This window comes from Cinclus cinclus, chromosome 3, assembly GCF_963662255.1.
Source record: "Cinclus cinclus chromosome 3, bCinCin1.1, whole genome shotgun sequence".
Lineage (NCBI taxonomy): Eukaryota > Metazoa > Chordata > Aves > Passeriformes > Cinclidae > Cinclus > Cinclus cinclus.
This window is the reverse complement of record NC_085048.1, coordinates 50,625,775-50,646,676: the sequence shown is the minus strand read 5'-3', so window position 1 is coordinate 50,646,676 and position 20,902 is coordinate 50,625,775. Positions and strand designations below refer to the sequence as shown.

At 35.7% G+C, this 20,902-nt stretch overlaps 1 protein-coding gene across 1 annotated transcript in view; it reads left to right on the top strand.

The window, feature by feature from the left end:
• The window catches only part of TRDN (triadin), a 222,980-nt gene that overhangs the window by 38,087 nt on the left and 163,991 nt on the right, over positions 1–20,902 (top strand). Inside the window, 3 exon segments of the mRNA XM_062488974.1 lie at positions 4,780–4,821; positions 11,254–11,391; positions 13,446–13,472. Coding sequence (XP_062344958.1) covers positions 4,780–4,821; positions 11,254–11,391; positions 13,446–13,472 — 207 coding nt within the window.

Below are 20,902 nucleotides of genomic sequence, written 5' to 3'. Positions count from 1 at the left end.
AAGTGGGTGGTACAAAGACTCTGATTCTGATTGAGGAACAGAAAAAAAAACATAGCAAATAGAAGGAAATACGGTATTTATGTGTTTTATCTGGCAATGATATATAATGAAAAAGAAATTAACTAACTATGTTTGTAAAGGGTATGTAGCATTCAGCAGGCCTTCAGTAGTAAAACCTTTGTGAGGCTAACAGCCATTGACCATAGGGAACCATGTATGTGAACCACAAAACAAATGAATTGGGTCCTTGTCTTCCTAAAATGAGAACTCCAGCTGTAAAGTTAACACATCTGACACAATAATTAATTAGGTATTGGAATTCGGACTTCAGCCTTTTAATTCAAAAGAAATTGAGTTGATGTTTTTGAGTAAATTTCCTGGACCTTATTAGCTTGCTGATAAATTCATAGATTATTCTTTGTCCATCAATATTGACTTCAAGATTTACTTAGAAAGCTTTTGAAACACATATAGATCTTGAAAGAAACCAACAAATCCTGGATCAATAGATGTCACAGAGCTTGAAATGTGGAGAAAATGTACCACAAAACTTTCTTAGATTTTTTTCTCATCTGTCTTTGCTTTCAGAAGGACACCTCTGGAGTACCAGGAAGGCAAAATGTTATTTTTGAGAGATCTTTCCAAAATGAGCATCAGATTTTAGTCTGGACACCAAACACCCAGAAATAGCTGAAGATTTTACATAGAATCACATAGCTGGCATTATTGATACAAGAATGATTTTCACTTTTGGACAGTTTGCTACAGTGGAAATAAGGCTGCCTTTTCATACTGAAAGTCGAAATTGGAGCATATTTCTAAATGGCTCCTTAAATCTAAAACCCATTAATTTTCTTGTCTTGAGTTTCATATTGTTCTTTGAAAAAACAGATCTAAATAAAAAGAGCAAATAGTTGTATTCAGGAATGTAAATTTAGTTTTGCAAGCATGATTAATATGAATTTCCTAGTTTTCAAATGCAAATGAAAAATGCCAAGGAAATTATATTCACCTGTATGCATTTTAAATCTATAAACCACAGAAAATTCAGTGCATTTTTCCTCAAAGAACAATTGCCTTTCATAAGCCAGTTCATTTTCTTTCCCGTTTTTCTACCTGAAGTTCCGTGAAGTTCAAGTTCAGAAAGTATGCACAGCATATGAATGAGGCAGGCTGAGAGAGCTGAACTCAGCCTAGAGGAGACAAGAGGATGACCGAGGAGCATCCTGCAGGTTTTTGAAGGGTATTTACAAAGTAGAGAAAAAGGATTCTGACCTATGGGCTCCCACAGGGACTTGCACTACGTGTCTGTGCCAGAAATGACCATCTCCACAGCAGATCTGTAGCAGTGACTGCAGCGCACAGGAGTGAGAGCAGCAGAAAGCAGGAGCAGGCTGACCTGGTAAACCAGTCAGGGAACTGTGTGGCTGAGGAATAGACATGGAATTTTCCCCCCTGATTACACTACAGAGCTGCTAACCTCTGGAAAATATAGGAAGTGCAATGCCCAGGATTATGAGTTGCCTAGAATACACAGAGATTCATGGAGCTCAGTAAAAACACTGCACATGAGCTGAGTAGGAAGTACTTTGAACTTGAACCTGAGTGTTCTTTTCCTTCAGTGATTAACAATTTTACTCTCATTATCTGAAAGGCAAATAGTTCCAAAAGACATAAATTATCAGTATATGTATTTAGGTCTTACACTTTCTTTTAATTTATCAATATGAACTTCGCACCACCCTCTGTGATTAGAGTGACAACCCTTAGGTTTTGCATCTTGATTTCTATGGTTTCACGTTCTTTTAAAAGTAAACTATCAAGTTTGTGAAATTTTGACAGTTTATATAAGATTAAATTTGTCCCGGAATGATATCAAAAAGAGATATTTAGTTTCATCCTAAAGTATATGTGCTAAATTACATTTTTTCTGGTCCTCTTTATTCAGCATTTGTGAAGTAGCTTATAGAACTGAAGGAGACTGAGAGAGGTTAACCCTTAGGGTTTAGGTAAGTGAAGTTGGATTGTATAAATTCAAGGTATGCTCACAGAAAGACTTAAGATACAGTTTTGCATAATTTTACATGTCCAGAACATGATGGCTGTAAATACTATAGCACTCTGTATTATTCAGGAGGTTCTGGTTATGATAGAAAATATATCATAAAAGGGGGACCCTTTATACCCTTTATACCCTTTACACATGGGTTGCATGTGTAAAGCTTTGCTTCCTGGGTGGTTGTGTCAATATTTTCAGGACAGGGATAGAATCTGCAAATCAGCTTTCCTTTAGCGGTGGATGTGGAGGAAGGTATGAGACAAGAATTAGATCTGTATTGAAAGTTTCACCCCTGTTCTATCTACCCAGAAGAAGGAAATTAAATTTTGCAGTGTTGTGCTTTAGTGCATTATGCTCATTCCTTTGAGGAATCAAATGAATGCTTGCATTCCTATCATACTGTATTGTACAACTATGAACATGACTGAAATATTTCTACCATGGTATGAAGGTGACATGCATTACAAAAGCTTGAGAGAAGAAACTAAAAATGTTATTCAGTACACAGCGTGTATGAATAGGGAATAAGTAGTATATCACATAGAAGGATCTCATATATTTTCAGTATTTTCAGAAATGAAGAAAAATAATTTTGGTTTTATGTCTGTATGCTTTGCAACAGTTAATTACTTCCATACTTTGTGTTAGAAAACACACCTTTTTAACTGGCTTCATAATTCATGAGTGTATTTCATGCATTTCTTGTACACATAACTGGATTATACATTTTAATTGGTAAATGCAACTCAGTAATTTAAGATTGTTTTAGTCCTTAAAATTGATGGCCCAGGAATCCATATTTGCTAATGGGCTAATAGAGCGTTCAAAATTCCCTGCCATCTCTGTGACCAATTACAGCTAATTAACATCCCCCTAATTTCAGATCCAGAGTGTTCAATATTCAGAGTAAATTGACAGTGATTTAGCCAGTCACCTAAAGGCCAGACTAAATCAAACCTAATGAAGCCTCACCAAATCTATGAAACCCAAAATTACCTTCAAAATAATATAGGTGAAAATATAGAAAACACACAGAGACACACTTAGCAGAATGAGCTTGCCATGCTGATTTCATAAGCGAGAAAAAAAAAAACCCAAACATGAGTATGCTCTTTGTTGGGGCTAATTTGTTTTGCTCACATAAGTAGGCTTTTTAGAGACCTGTACCAAAGACAGATCTTTGTGGAGGTAATGCCTTTAGGAATGGGGAATTAACAGCGCATGGAGCTCCCCTCCAGCTAGATGCTTTATTTAATGATATATTTTCTTAAGTTAATGCAAAACATCTGGCCAAATGTTGTGGGGTTTCCCATAGTAGCTTCTGAATAACAGAGTATGAAGTCACCATTTCCCTGCCTAAACTTGTGGTCATTTTTATTGTCATCTTGCAGTCACAGTCCCCCTGGCCTTGGGGAGTGTATAATAATTATAAGGAATATACACATTCATTTTTACCCTGCAACATCATCTCACTGTAGTCACCCTGTTGGTCTAATGTTCTCTGGAAAATATTAAGAACTGCAAAAATGAAGAGAGTACTTACTTATTTTTGCTCTTGTGTTTCATGACTATATATCTACCTGTGTTAAAACTGAAAATTTTGCATTTAGTCAGTAAAAAGAATGAACTTCTGGATTAGTTTAAACCACCATAAAACTTAATGGAACAAATCATTTTTTTCTCTTTTTCAAACATGCAAAGCCCTAGACAAATCTCCTACTTTGGAATTTATCAAAACAGTGGTATAGTATTCTGAAATGCATTTTTTACTGTATTTATAAATGTCAATTCAAAGCATGAGTGAACAGCTTATCTATTTCAAAGTTCTTGATGAATTTCTTAATTCAATTATATGATACTTTAATTAATGTACTTAAAACCTACAAAACATTTTTCTCTCTTCCATGATAAAATCCATTCAAGGGATTTAAGACCAATTCCAGTTTAAAGAAGGGCTGCTCAGATGACATCTGGTTTCTCATGTTTCTGTCTCCAGCAGATTTCATAGCTGAGTTATAAACCCCTAGCAAATGAGTTTATACTGAAAAGAATGTTTCAGTCTATGAACTATTGCAGTATTGCAAGTGCTGCTTTCATCCCAAAAGGTCCAGCGTACAAAAGATGATAAATTTTGATAGATCAAACTTTGCAAGGTTATGTAGTTGAAAATATGAAATTCCAGAAACCATCTCAATGTACAGGGAAGGATCTAAGAGGAGAATTCAATCTTAAATATGCTTCATGAGACACAAAACAAATTTCCAGTACATAATGGTACCTGTGAAATTCCTAATTTTAAACAAAAAAATCAAACCAATAATTCATTTCAGTAACAATTGCAGTGATGCAATTCTTTGGTTATTTGCTGTTGAAGAAACTGAAGTAATTAAACTAGAATCACGTATATATAATATATTATTTTCAGCAATAGAAGTTGATTGTGACTTGTGAAAATAATGTGCTTTGTTTGACCACGTTTTTGCCTTGCTGTGATTCACACTGCACAATCACATACCTGCAGCATATTGTTACTCTTTGAAATTAACTCAAATTTCTGCCACATAACAGCAGCCCCAAAGAGATTAAACAACTCCTCACTTCACTTCTTAAATGTTTCCTCTAGCCAAGAGACAGCTGAGAACATTCATGATTGCTAATGGTGTTTCTTCATTTTTTTTTATTGACCTTTCTGGGGTTCATCCTGCTGCCATCAGGTATAGCCACCTATTCACAACATTGCGATGATCCCTGTTTCCCACCTGGTAAAGACCTTCTGCCTGCAGTATTCTGAATATGTGTGTGGATGATAACAAAGCATGGGCAGAGGCCAGGACACGGCAGCACTGCTACTCATCTAACCCCAACTCGGCCTGGCTGGGGCTTGCAACAGCCTATTCCTCATTTTCACATCATGCTTGAAATAGATCTGACAGCTAAGAGATGCCCCCAGCCAGGAGAGTCCCAGGAAATGGTGTAAAGCTGAGGTACTAATTTTACACTTTAAATGCCCTTTAAAAATGCTGTTGTGCAAATATTAGCAGCTTGTTAATCTGAAGATCTGTGTTCTTAGTCAGAGAACTGAACCATCAGAATGAGAAAAAATAAAGTTTCAAATTATTTTAGATAAATTGTGTTTCAGAAAATACCACCTAATGAAGATCTGAGCTATCAAATCAAAACCTTCCAGCTGATATCAAGTCATATAAGCTACACTTAAAGCCCATCCTAAACATACATTCTTATTGACATTTAGGGCTGTATCAAATGGACCTGAAATTACTCAATTACTTTGTGAGAGTTTGTGAAATTCATTCTAAATTTTGGGAAGTAAATTCTAGTTATAATTACTTTTTGTTCAATTTCAGATGAGGTTTCCTCTATGATCTTAATATCAATATAATTATCTATGGTTCATACTAGAAATAGACAGTTACAGGCTGTAGTCTTAATATTTACAAGATATATAATTATAAAATGGAAATTACTGAGAAAGCTGACTGCACTTTCTTTGACAGTTTTTATATGTAATATAATTAAAAATTAAATTAGTGGGTTTTTTATACTAATAATTCGGTGGTATCACCCAGAGTTTTACCTGTTTATGGTTTAGAGCTATAAACTTGATAAAATTGTTAGCCCCTGAAACAGAAATGTAAAACCTAAGGACAGTAGTATTGATAAACTGGCATGTTAATTATGGGAGACTATGTGTATATTGAGTTCAGTATCTTAGATGCTAGTTTTGAAAAGATCACCAAGCAGAAAGAAAGAAAATTACAAATATATAAACTTTCAAATTAAAATATAGACCTCTATACTTATAATAGAATATCTTACTAAAGATAGGATATGTTTTATTACCGCAAGCTAGTGTTATGCTTTTGTATTATATCAAACACAATAGAAATTCTGTCTTCATCAGCTGTACCTTGTCAGTGTCAATGAAGTAGTTTATATCTTATAGATCAATCTTTGCACCAGATAATTACCATCATTTGTAACTTAATTGCATTCAATTCACTGGAGTCAAAATATGTAATAGATGAAAATCCAACAATTATTACCTAATTTGCTGCGATTCATTAAAAAAAGCTACCTTAACATAGGTTGAACTCTGACTATACATTTAAGCATTTGACAAGCAGTAAAGATTGATGGGAAACTACATTTCTGACAAAATTACTAAGACTCGGATAATGACTGAAGTGATTTGCTTAGATAATTAATTAATCACTTTTTATTGTGTGCTTCACAGGAATAAATGACACAGATTATTATCCAAGTATGCTTGAGAGGCTACAGCAAATCGTACCATGTGATTACTCAATTCTTGTATCCAAAATTTACTTATAAAGTACCCATTGTCAGTCCTGATAAAAAAAAAAAGGTCTTCTATTCAAAAATGCTTTGTCACTTTGTCAAAATTACCTTCTATAATCTTGTTACCAAGATCATACCTAATGCCAATTGCAGGACTTGAAAACTTTGTCATTGGCTGATTTCAAGGAGCTGTGTGAAATGTGCGATACTAAATACCATTAAGGTTAAAATCTAGATTTTAAAATTATTTGGAACTAAGATTGTGAGCCAGAGAGACTTCAGAAATGAAGAAATTAATCGACCAGTATGGTCTCACAATTTTCAGCTGTTCTCACATTTTTTGAACAAATTACTGTTTCTGTGCCAGTAATGATAGAGAACTACAAAGAATCTTAGCACTTGATGTGCTGCTTCAAATTACATAGGGATTTTTTGGAAATATTTAATACCTGCAACACATCTGAAACTATTTGTTAAATAATTATTTTAAAGATATTTGCATGTGTTTAGTACAGAAAATCACAACAATCTTTCAGATATCTCCAACAGCTAACAAACATTCTCCAATCAAATCCAACTGAGTTGTCCTATAATAAGATTTATTTGAAAGATAGTATACAAATTCCTTCCATTTTATGGAATTCTTCCTCTGTCATCTTTAATTCTTCCAAATTGCAGCATTTTCCAGAAGGTTCTGGAATTTTGATGTTTCCTCTGAAAACAGAACTGTTCTCATAGCAGTGAACATGCCAGCACAAGAAAAGAGGAACTTTTACTGATATGAAAATCATCTCTTATACAGTACCAAGTAATAAAAGACTTTGACAAAATGTTCTAGCAAAGCATTTTTGTGGAATCAGTGTTGAACTGGAATGTAAGTAATTTATCAAGGTAAATAGTTGTATAGACCTGGAATTAATTATGAATGTAAAATTACAAATCTAAGTGCTTAGCCAAAGTGTACAATAACAAGAAGGATTTAAATCTGAAACAGCATTACTAGCAGTATCCATGTCACATACCTCAGTAATATGAAAATAAGCTGACATGTTCATGCTAATTTTTCAGACTTCCTTTCTAGTCAATGGAAAGGAGTGGGTATCTTTGGAAATTAATTCATGTAACCCTAAAACAGAGGAAAGAAAGAAACTTGCTTTCTGAAGGTATATTTCAGTCAATAGGATAATCTGAACTTAAATGTTAATTAAAAGAAATTGCATAGAGTCCACTAAATTCTTCAATATTAATTGTAGGTTTCATATCAGAACTTAACCTCCTGAGTAACCATTTACTTCTTTTCACCTCCTTCAACAGGCATTTATTAATTGTTTACTATTTTATCTAAGACTAAAAAAATGGCTCAATCCCCATTTAAAAGTTAAATAAAAAGTAAATTTTCACAAGTCTGTAACTATCTGAGAAATATTCTGTATTGATAAAGGCTTTTTACAGTTTAGATTCAAAACCCTGCCCCCTCTACTTCCAGAGCAATGCATTTTATGTGATATATGATGTATTAATTTCAGTTTAGATCAATTACATTAATCTATAATAAACCTAATTACAGCTACAGATTAGTTACAAATTCTATATTACACACCATACGTTAGTAAAAGAAATATATCATGAGCTTAACATTTAAAATAATCAGTCTTCTAAGATTTGCTAAGGAATGAGAAGTTGGATAGAAGAATACTAATCCAGTTGAATATCTTGACCACAAGATGATTTTAAAAAATCTCATCATGCTTTTCAATTGCTGGACATCTCTAAATTAGAAAAAAATCAAACTAAAACTTTGCTATGAAAATCGGCATTATTTCAGCTTTACTGTTTAAGCAAGAGTATGCAGATCTTTTGGAAATGGTTGTCTTTTTTTTTTCTTTTTTTTTTTTTTTTTGCATGTGTGGGAGGTAAATTGAATCATTCTCTGTACTTGTTAACACCAGAATTGTTTAATTTCCTTTTTTTTTAAATTGTATTTCATTCTACTAGGGACCTCGTAGGATCTGGTATTGTCAAAGTCATTGGGAGAACTAAAAGCATGGATTTAATCAGTTGTAATTTTCACTTCAGCATTACTTGGTGTGGTGTTCTTAAGAATTCTAGAAGACATCATTACTATTAGCACTACTGTTAAAAAACAGTGGCAACACAACAAAAGTTAAACAGAAGATCTCTGCATGAGGACATTATTTTCCAGGTCTGTGCCACTTGCATCAGATCTCAAGTGAGCTCACCGTATCTGTTTGAATACAAAATTTCATTCTGCAAATATGTTGAAAGTGTCCTCTACACAGCTCCAAACAATTTTTCTAAACTTTCTATGTTAAACAAGATTTACAACTTGGGTCTGTTATCATAGGCATGACTGGACAATTTTGCCTCTGGACACTTAAAATTTCTAATCCCTTTTCATAGCGTAGTATGAAGATGTTATGAATTAATGACCGGGCTATGATGTTGAAGACTGATTCATCAGCAAAGATGGCTTGCCTTGGGGTGGTTGGAATAATTTCCTCTGCTCTTGATCTTGCACTTCTCTGAGCATTTCCCTTGCCTACCCAGGGGGGACAGCTCTGCTACCTGTGAAGCAGAAGCAGTTCTTGACCTGCTAGTTGATAGACCAGTATATTAAAATAAATTGATACCAGTTCTTGTTTAGTTTACAGCTATAGTCCCTGCAGCTGTAAAACCTGTGGCTGTAAAAGCAACTGAGCCCTCCTTAAGCAACCAGTGGGTAAAAGGAGGGTGGATAGCCACACTGAAAATCAAGGCAGCTGTCCAAAGTTAAACCATCCCTGCTTGTGAATCAAAATCTTGATTATGCTAAGTCTCCTCTGGCCATGTCCAATCTATTAGTCCACTTTGACAGTATCCTTAGCACCTCTAGATTAGCATAAAGTGCAAATGGCATCAGGGGTCAGGTCACAGATTTAATATTGAAGAACACAACTATAGGTATACCTTCTCCTGGTTAATGCTTGAGAAGAAAATTTGTGGCAAGTCACTTGAAAAAATTAAATCTCTATATCTCAATACATGTAGACAATGCAAACAAATAATTGTCATGCTAAACAAAGTAAATATTTGCTGGTTTACTACTCAATCTTCTGAATAAAATAACATGCACAGTAGTACTCTATTTTTTTTTTGCAATTATGTCACAGCTTTAATTTATTTGATGTGTCTGATTGCTCAGCAGCATGTACCTATATAATAAAATATTCACAAAATACTAACTACAATATTTCTTTGGTCTGCATTATCAACAAGCAGGTGAAAACCAACAGTAAGTCAGACTGGTCTCCTGTGTTTCTGAATAATTAATCAGAAATAAAATGAACTATTTAGTGATGCATTTATATGTCAAATAAAGCTACATCTATGTTTCATTACGGCACTTACACAAAATAACTGTTCACACAGTTGTTGTCACTGAAAATGTTTCTTTAAACCTGCACCATACATGATTTTTAGCCTGCAATTCCATGTGAGACTGCTTCTGATTAATGCTAAGATTTGACTTGTGAGTCAGAACACTGCAATCAGAAGTAGTTCTGAAGAGATTGGTCTTTAGCTTCCTACTAAAATATTTACCTACAAAAAGGCAATGTGAAACAGAGGTATGGTTCCCACCTTGATACTGTTAAATTCAGCGTACTTATTTCTATTGAAACTCCTAGGAGCAAGACTAGGCCAAAAGTTTAAATCAAATTTGTAGTCCACCTTCAGTTGTTTATGTTTGTGAAAAACCTTAGTACAGACCAGGCAAGGACTCAGTCTGCGGTTTCATGTACTGTGGGTAGTAACATAGACTGAGGTTGTCCCTCTTCCTAAGAAATGTTTGGTACAAAGTTCAAGAAAATAGAAAATTGCTGTACAGAATGGTCAGAAGAAAAAGTCTGTCAGAGGCTGGAAAGTCCCTCTGAAATAGTGAGGCAGGTACAGAGAAATCCCAACTGGAAAAGCCTTTAAGGGAATACCAGTATTACCCACTGATAGCTGCACTGCCTGGTGGTGGATACACTGGGGAGCACAAGTCTCACTTCCATCAGAGGTTCCAGGAAGGTGAAGGATGTGAAGTTGCACAGCTTCCTTATTTTGCAGTTTGCTTGCCTACAGGGGCAGTAAGACCAGAACAAATTAAGTATGCACATGTGCACAAGTATACATGAAAGAAATTCTAGAAAAGTTGTGTGAGAAAAACCTGAATTGCAGGAGTATGTGTTTGAAAGCAGCTGTCTCTGTGCCACTGTCTGGATTTGCATCCCTGTTTATTCTGAACTCAGGTTAATTTTGGCTTGAGTATGCACAGCTTTCTTCTTCCCATCCTGTATGTGTGGTCCATGACAACAACATGACCTGTGTGTGTAGTTTATCCAAGGCTCAGAAACTTCTTCAGCCATGACTTGTGTGAAGGAAGGAGCTCAGTGGGAAGATATGACATGAGTGGGACTGAATTCTAGATGGGCATCAAGAGGCAGGGGATCTGAGTCAGATTAAAAACTGGGCTGAAATGAAGAGATTATCTAAAATGAAGAATATTAGAATTAAATCTATACTTAAATTTTTCCAACCAACCCGCAGAACGAGAGCCAGATCTTGGAGTACAACATCAGACCAAATCATACATTGGGTCCTTAATCGCCTTGTGAACAGCAAGTGCAGTAAGATACAGTTTATACCAGTCTTCCACAGGAAGGAGAGCTGTCCTCAAATGCTTGAATAATAAAAATTAACATTCACAATCCTTGTTTTTGCTAGAAGAGGTAGTCCTGTATAAAATGAAGATTAACTTTTATTACTGAAGGAGTTGTCTGGTTTGGGTTCGTTTTTTTTCAAATTGCTTTTGTTTTAAACTCTGCACTCAGGAAGATCTGTTCACAAGCTCAGCACAGAACCACTGAGAATCATTCATGAGACACTGGAAGAGTCTTCTGATTGGATTTATGGCTTTTTTTCTTTACTGTCTGACATCGTATGGAGTGATGATGATGACAGTGATGAAGGTATTTGTAATGTAAAGGCTTCTGTAACTGCTCTAACGGCTGTTTTACACGCATTAAAATGGCTTACTCAGCTTTTAACATCACAGACAAGAAGGTCAAACAAAAGGAAAAATGAACATTGTTGCTAATAAAGCACCCACTGGCTATTCCAATCAGTAAATTGGTCTCTTTGTTAGCTTTCATCTCATGTTTAATGTACTATTAGAGAAAAGCTGCCAGAATTAAATACTACCATCAGTACATCTTGAAGAAAAGAGCACTAATTTATATACGACTTCAAAGCCACAATCAAAATATGCATCAGGATATGGCTTCAGAGTATGAAAATAACAATTTTCTTTTAATCAACAAGAATCTAAAGACCCCTGGAAAATATACAAGATACATCAATAAATTTAGAACTTTTTTTAAATTTGACATATTGATTATGGGACAATATATTGAAACAAAAAAAAAACATATGACATTTCAACTGAACTTACGGGATTTTGTGTGGCATGTTGCAAATAATTCAGTTTGCTAGAAATTATAGTTCTACCATTATGACACCATTCTTCATCGGATGTAATTGGATAAATGAAAGTAAATCACTAATATTTTGATTTTGGAAATAACATTCCTTCTTTTAATGAAAAAAAAAAGCCAAAGCAAAACAAATAACTAAATAAATAAATAAATAAAATAAAACCTAGTTCCCCAGTATGAGCAGAGACTGCTCACAGTCAGTAGTGGATCATCGTGTCACATCATATTGGTCATTCTGACAAGCGATAAGTGTAGGAGTGACATCTTCATTTCACGATAGTTTATTTTATATTCCATTTGGCTACACCAGAATATAATTAAAAAGCTAAATGTACTGAAACTGACTTCTACCTGTTTGTTCAAAAACCTGAGATACTACCAAGCATTTACCTTTTAAATATGTGCATGTGCTTTTTATATCATCGCCGTATATGAATGCTAATAGACAGGTTGCTACATGCAAGTCCATGAATTTGGCATCCTATTCTGAGATATGATTTATAACTAGCAAAAAGCCAGTCTCTCCTAAGGCTGACAAACACAAAAGATGAAAAATAGAGAGCTTGGTAAAATGTGATCAGTGTGCATATTTGTCATTTCATAGCTCCTAAAGCATGTGCAAACTTTCAAGCACTTGAGTGTCTAACTATTAATAGCAGTAGGAAAAGTCATAAAATACCTGACAGACAAAAATTCGAGATCTGATGTTCACTAGGTTTGGCAGCCTTAGCTCTGGCACTGTTTTGCCCAAGTGGAATTTCATAATCAACCAGAGTGTGAATAGGCAGTAAGACATCTTACTGCACTATAAGATAAAAATTAAGTACTTTGTGCACCCTGCCCATGCTGTGCTGTAGTCAGTGCAGCTGAAGCTGCACCCTAGCCAGTCATTCAGGATCACTCCTTCAAATTCCACATCTTACATGGAGGTGCAATAACATACTGCAGCAATCAAGTGCTTATAGTTACACTGAAATTGATTATTTTTTGCCTTGGGTTTCACTGGAAGCATTGCTAGATTTACAGTCTTGCTAAACATCATATACACTTTATTTGGAATTTTAAAAGAATCAGTGAGCCTTTCCTTAAAACGTGGAAACATGCATAAAGTAAAGCATATTTTTAATTGTATTCACAAGATTATATTCAGAGGCACAATTTGGATATTTCCTTAGTTACTACTGCACCTTGAATTTATTGACCCAAAACTCTATGGCAAGATAGATTTTATAATGAAAAATCCAAAATCTCAGAATAGATGCTTGTCATTTAGCGTACAAAGAAGAAAATTAGTTTTTGAAAGAAGAAATGAGCCAACATGAAAAAATGTAGGGGTTTTGTTTTGTTTTGTTTTGTTTTCTGAGGGCTTTTTGAGGGCTTTGTGAGGGTTTTGTGAGGGTTTTTGGGTGTTTTTTGATTTTGCTTTTGGAGGGTTTTTTTGCGTTTTTTTTTGTTGTTGTAGGTTTTTAATTTTTTGTTGGGTTTTTTAAAATCTATTCTCTGATATGTGTTTTTTTCTCTTGGTTTAGGTGAAATGGAACCTTCCATGAAAAAAGGTTGGTGAGCTTCTTAACAATAGAGGGAAAATATTTTAAGAATTACTGCATATCTGGGATATAAATTCTGTCAATAGTTACATGGCAGTCTACTAACCTTTTCAGTTGTGCTCTAACAAACTTATTAAATGCAAAACACAAATAATAATATTTACTGAGCTTTCTGCTGGTCTGTGAGAATTTTTTACTATTTCATTGTTACTGCGAAAATCTGAAAAATTTTCATCTAAAAATAGAATTAAAGAAATATTATTTATATCCTTATCACACATGTGGAACTTCTGCTAATGCCAAGGACTTATATGTCTGTCTGGATAGAAATAAAGTTCAGGAGTAATAATATGGAAAGTATATTTAATGAGAAATAATGATGAGGTACTGTCAAGCATTTTACCTGAAGCCAAAAGAGGCCCCTAAAAGAAGGACTGTGTCCTAATCTTCTGAAAAAATTACTTAGTTATCATTGACTTTTTAAAGCAGACAAGTGAAGGAAATAGGATTTATATTATAATCTTCATGGATATTGAAATTGTTTTGCTGAAACTTAAAACTTATATTCAACTTCTATTAAATCAAAATGCAAGTATATTAGAAGTCTGGAATTACTGATGACAGAATGTAAAGCTTTTCACAACTAGGGTGTGTTTTTTCTCCACATTGAGCAAAGCTCAGGAACAGTAGGATGTGTAACCAGCCCTATGTGATCTGATTTGGTGTCAATCAAATTCTCCAGAGGTAAATGTCCATATTGAAGCATCAATCACCTCAGTTGCTTCTAAGATTACAATCCAGCTTTCTCTGAAGTTAATTGGAACTGGATCAGCCTTCTATTTAATGAAACATTTTGTTGGTCTCAATCTGCAATCCAAGGAATTAATAGGCTTGAAGAGCAGAACCAGTCATCTTTCCATTGATGACTCCTCACATTAGGAAAACTTACAGTGTAGGAAAAGATTCCATCTCTTTACTTCATCTGTAAGAACTGTAAAACCCACAGCATCACCCTGTCTATTTCCCGCAGAGACAGCTGCATTTGTTTTTAATTTTACAGAAGGTGCAGAGTCTGAAGCTGTAGCACATTGTTGGCAAGGATCTACATGGGTGGAACCATGGGCCAGTGTAGGGACCAGGCTGAAAATGCTGCTACTTCATGGCTAGGAAGGCATAATCCATAAAAACACTGTGGACAACACCACACTCGGCGTTGCAATCCCTTCGTCTCTGGAAATGGCCTTACCCACTGCATTGGGACACAAAGCTGTAGGAACAGAATTTGGACAATTCATCTAAACAAGCTGAAGGTTGCTTAAATTGTAAGCAGTTGGAAGTGATTATCTGGTTGTTTGGACCTAAAATTCCTCTGTCCAAGGAACCGAGTATCTAACTGGTGCCTGGGAATGTTTTTCTCACTATCCAAAGCTCACAGCCTGGCTCTGGGCATGAATCCTGAGAGGGTCTTCTATCTTTGGTATAAAGAAAGTGGACGAGGAGCGGACATTTGTCCAGATCTGGTATCTTACAGGATAACTGCAGCCACACAGATGCGAAAAGGCCCAAATTCAAACATGCCTCACCTGCCTGAACGGTAAAACAAATTTTGAGTGGGCTTTTCCAGTTCCTGGATGTATGCTCAAGATTGTCCCTCTGTCATTGAAGGTATAAGCATTCTCATCCCTGTTTCCCTGCAAAATGCTTTCTCTCGACTGGGCCTGCTGCAGATAGTACCCCCTTCTGTCATAAGTAATGCCAGAAGCTTTCATATAGCAACATCTTCAAGTAACTTACCATCTCCAGGTGACTGGATGTCTCCATTTCATCCTGGCAGGCAGGATCTGGCCTTGTTTATACTTGATTTTGTCACCTCTTTTAGAGGGCTACAGAAATACAACACATGTGGCCTGAAGCCACGGGTCCCTTGGAAGCGCCAGTGCAGAGCACTGCCCGTGTCTCCTCAGTGACAGGCACCTCTCAGCCCCTCACGGTTATTCCTGTCTCTCTGCAGGCTTCCCTTAAAACTGTATAAACATCATAAACATGATGTTAAAAACTGGCTAAGCAGAAGTTTTCTGAGGTGTGGTCTAGCGAACAGCTTTTGTGCTTAGGCACAGCAAAATTCTCTCCCAGCGCTAAAGCTCGTGAGCGCAGAAGGCAAAGCCCTGGGAAGTGAGCTGAGGGCTCAGGTGAGCTCCTGCAGGTAGCATATCACAAACATCACAATCTGGTCCCCTGAGCACAAGGTGCAGATCTCTCCAAGTAGCTTTTACTAACTAATTTGTGCTGTCATTTACATGGTCCATAAGTAAGACTTCCAGAAGAAAAGCTTTCTAAAACAAAACAAAACAAAACAAGACAAGATTCTGCATTGGTGATATTTTCCATGTTGCCGCTGTTAGGGCTGGACCCAAAAGAGGACCATCTATACAAAGTAGGTCTGGAGATTTTTGGTTGTCAAAATGTTAGTTTGATCCGTGAAATTAGAACCAAATCTTTTGGTTATGGAGTTTTCTCTGCCTACATGTAAAGGACCATTTCTGCATCAAAATCTCTTTCACTCTGAGCAGCAATTTTATCTATTTTTTGAAGGATCCTTCTTGAGGTGACACTGGCATTTGAACATTTTCAAACAAAAAAAAAAGAAAAAACAGTGGGATTGTGAAGTATGCTACTGCTGTCTCCAGAATATGAACAGACTGACATTTTTCATATTTTTACAGAAAATCTCTCTCAAATTTCAGTCTGGAAATGAGCACTATGGTTGCTGTGTCTGATATTTAAGTATTTGTATTGGATCTAGCTTACAGTTATTGTGGTATTCATGAATAGAATAATTTTTGAAAAATTTCCATGTCTATTTTTAGTGAGTGGACAAGACTTCACTCTTTTTCTTTGCTGACTTTGCACAAAACTTACTTAATAATGGAATATAGTAACTGAAAATATTAGATTGCTGGTATCACAATACAATTGCATACTGGAAAAAAAAAATCAAGGGGAGTGGCAAGGACATTGTCTAGCCATGAAAGAAAAAAAGTCTAATCATAATTATGATCCCAAAGAAAGCAAAGATCACTTTGCTAGAGATGTAAATTAAAAGCAAAGATAATAGAAGCACAAGTAATGACAATGGGTTTCCACAGGCAATGGGATTAATATCACTTTCAGAATCCTTTAGAATATATGAAAATATCTCTCAAGCACCTTTTTTTAATTGCAATTATTTTTGCTAGTCCATGTCTTATCACTAATATTTATCTTCAATAATTGGAAAAGAATGAACATTTAATATTGTCTGGCAAAGCAGTGTTCTTCAGTGGACGTAGTGAAAGATTATTCTGGAGGGGACTTTACAGTCTTTAACAATGCATATTCTCAACACACAAAAAGCTACAGGGCATTTTTACAAAAGACAGAGAACTTTAATTGTTTCTTTCAGGCTTAATTTCCCCTTAGTTTCATTTTCTTTTCTATAATAGTTATGACTGATAATCTTGTTCTTTTTTCAGGGTTAGCTTCGCCTTTAGAGACATATTCTATTATTTGACAGCTGCATGCCTATATGTTTTTACTAGAAAGTATTGCTTATAAAACAGAAAGTGTGGGGTTTCTTGTTTGTTTGTTTGTTGTGGGGCTTTTTTTTATTTTTTGTTTTATTTTTTGTGGACATTAGTGGCCTCAGTTGTGAGTTCGGAAAAGAGCTGACAAAACACAAAATTGGAAATAAAGATCTGTAAACAGTAAAGAAGTGCAAACACTCCAACACTGACAACCATGCCTAAAAAAGTAATATTCAATTAAAAAGCATAGAAGGAAATAAAGCACCATCGCGACAGTAATCCATCTCTGTGTTACTGAAAAGTTTTATTATTGGCATAAGATTTTTCTTACCAACAATCAAAAGAAACATTTCCTTCAGGTAGAGGCAGATCTCTAATTTTCTGTGTGACAGGAAATTTTCTTTTATGTGTGACAAATTTTCTGTGATTTTCTTGTAGACAAGAAAATGGGTTTTTGACTTCTTTTCTTAGGAAAACATAATAAAAAAATCATAGAGTACAACAAAAAATCCAACACAGATTAGAAATTTCTGTTACAGGTTGCAAGAAATTTTGTAAAAGACAAATAACCTTTTTGGCAAAGCACCTTATCCATCTGTCTTCAGTTCAAATGAGAGTATCGTTGCCAGAGTATTAGGCTGGTTATTAATATGCTGAAGACACACCATGCTCTTAAAAGAGGTGTCAGCTTCTAAGGGAATGGTCAGTTACACTGACTCATCCTGGGCAGCTCTGGCCAAGGTGCAGTTCCCCCAGACCTGATGCCAGACACCCACTCCCATTAACCCCTTCTCCACCCCAAGGTTAGGCCAGTCACAATTTATTCAGCACAATTTATTGGCTTGTACAGACCTGGGTATTGGTCTGTGCTGATAAACAAAATGCTCCCAAAAGGAAAGGTTCTCAGACCAGACCATTTCCTGCATCACCTTTTGGTGTAATGATCAAGTAAATTTATACAACAACTTTCCCTGCGAGAGGGGAGAGGAAGGAACAACCTGCTTAGAGAAGGCAGGGTTTTTTTAATTTAGATTTGAAAGTAGTTTTGATATTACAGCCTGTACAAGTCTAAAAGGAACTGTTCTCAGTATCCAGGCAGGGTAAGGTAAACATAATGGCAAATATTTAAGTTATTAGTCCAACAATTTATTATGTGTGTCAGACTGTTTTTAACTATTGAAGTACCTAAGAATGTATGATATGTCAGCAGAAGTCCAGCTGGCACAGTGGATGGGACAGAAGTCGTTGTTGCTGCCCTAGAGTGACCAGTGCAAATGTCTCAGGAAATATATCAGAGCTGTTAAAAATATAGTTGTAATTTCCCAAGGGAGCTCTCCATAACCCAAGAATTTTCCCTAGTGAAGGGACATGGTGTTTGCATGGCTAATCCATCTACACCTACTTGTGAACCTAAGGCTACAGGCAGGAAATTAACTAGACACAATAAATTCAGAATACCATAAATGCAACCTGAAAAAATTGTTACAGTGTAGTTGGCATATATGTTTCTTAAAAAAATAATTACGCAGTTTCATTCATCCCTAAAGTATATACCTATTTGTACAGATAATGCCTTCTGAATTCAGTTTCTTTTATGTTGCTGTATGGTAATGTTCACTTCTCGGTATATAAGTTGCTATTAAAGATCTCACTAAAAGGCTTTTGCTTTCTCCCTAGGCTACATTTTACTATAAAGCATTTTGCATGTCTTTGTGTAAAGTACTCCCTGTGTTAAAAGATGGAAATCATTGACTGGTTCAATTCTCTGATGTTAAACTACTTTTCCAGATATATATTTTTTGCATTTTCCATTTTTGTGGCATCCATTTCTGTTATTAATGTTCTTTTAACAATGCCATCTGGTTTTACTTACATCAATCAATACAGCAATAGCATATCCACTATAAAATAGGATTTTATAAAAGAAAGAAAATATTTTCCATATTACACAGATGAAAAAGGTAATATACCACAAGTGTACAGGGATGTTCAATTATAGTTCTTTTGCCTTTTGCAGAATAGTGATTTGTTTTCAACTTGAGCTGTAACTTTTCAATTCAAACTTACCAAATATATTTTAAAAGAGAAAGTGGGAACTTTGGGCCACAAGGCTAGCAGGGACTCTGGACAGAAGTGTAGAAGAGAGTTTTGTGGCAGTTGAAGTTATCCTCTTAAATCAGGGAAAACCTTAAGTGAAGATATCCACACAATCTTTGTAGAAATCTTAATTTGTGCCCCAGCAGTGGAGCTCTGGGGAGGTTCTCACTCAGAGGAGAGGGCATTAAGCAGATCCCCACTGGCTGGAGTCAGTCTGTGCCTGATCTGGAAAATTAACAACTTTTCCAAAACTCAGTTACACCCACACCATCAAAACTGGGGATCTTGCGTATTTCTGAGTGAACCCAGATCCATTCACAGCTACTGCTGTGCTTATCAGAGGAGGTAGCAAATGGAGCCCATGCTCATGACCCACTGAAGCTTTTCTTTTTTGCAGGCCAAACCCCCTAAATAAAATTTATTGGATGCAAAAATGATTGAAAATGTGAAGGAATTACTATTTACAAACTAACACGGTATGGTAGAATCTGTAGAGTTCATGTTTTTGAAATCTTGGTCAGGCAACTGAGTCTGTGATTTTTTTTTATTGTATTTTTACACCTCTAACACAAACAAACAAACAAACAAACAAACAAACAAACAAACAGAAAAAAAAACCAACCAACAATTAAATAGATTTATATAGAAAAAAATTATTTGATGCCAATCAAGATCAGAGATTTTAGGTATAGTTGTACATATAATTTTGCTCTAAGAGGTCTACAAGCCTTGCCTGAATTTTTTTCTTTAGGAATAAAACCCACTCAATTAAATGCAGGCTGATAAAATTGGCTATGAAAAATATTTAACACCGAGCCAGTAACACCTTTGAAGACTGGCATCTTGGATTGACATCTTGACATGGAGAAGCATGTCAAGACAATTTCGTGTTCCAGCTAAGGAAAATAAAATCTGGTTTTGATCATGTTGCTCTATCTCTGCTTTGTTTGAGTAAACAGGTTGTCTTTTGGTTTTTGATTTTAATCAAAGGGCAAGTAGCTTTCATTTTAGATTTTAGAACCAAGAGACAGAACTGTTGTCTGGGAATGAAAAAAACCCCAATATTTATATATATTAAGATTAAAACTTTATGGTAGAATGTTAAAGATTGAAAATAATTTATTATTTTTCACTTTCAGTTCTTTCAAAAGCCCAGTCAGTAAAATTCCACCATAAAATTCTGCATGTGGTCTCCCTGAAGGATGCCAGTGCTGCTTACAAGACAATTAGTCAAAGATAATTGCAAGTACCTCCCTCCCTGTAAAAACCTTCCTGATAAGATATTACTTTTCCATTTCAAATGGAAACCTAACCAGCGGAGAAACAAAACTAATAATAATAGTAGTAGTAGTAGTAGCAGGCTTTAGAAGGAAAGGAAATCCTCAGAGAACAAGACAAATGGAACTTGACATGGTGCATGTCAAGCCTTTCCTTTCCTTTCCTTTCCTTTCCTTTCCTTTCCTTTCCTTTCCTTTCCTTTCCTTTCCTTTCCTTTCCTTTCCTTTCCTTTCCTTTCCTTTCCTTTCCTTTCCTTTCCTTTCCTTTCCTTTCCTTTCCTTTCCTTTCCTTTCCTTTCCTTTCCTTTCCTTTCCTTTCCTTTCCTTTCCTTTCCTTTCCTTTCCTTTCCTTTCCTTTCCTTTCCTTCCCCTTCCCCTTCCCTTTCCCCTTCCCCTTCCCCTTCCCCTTCCCCTTCCCCTTCCCCTTCCCCTTCCCCTTCCCCCTTCCCCTTCCCCTTCCCCTTCCCCTTCCCCTTCCCCTTCCCCTTCCCCTTCCCTTCCC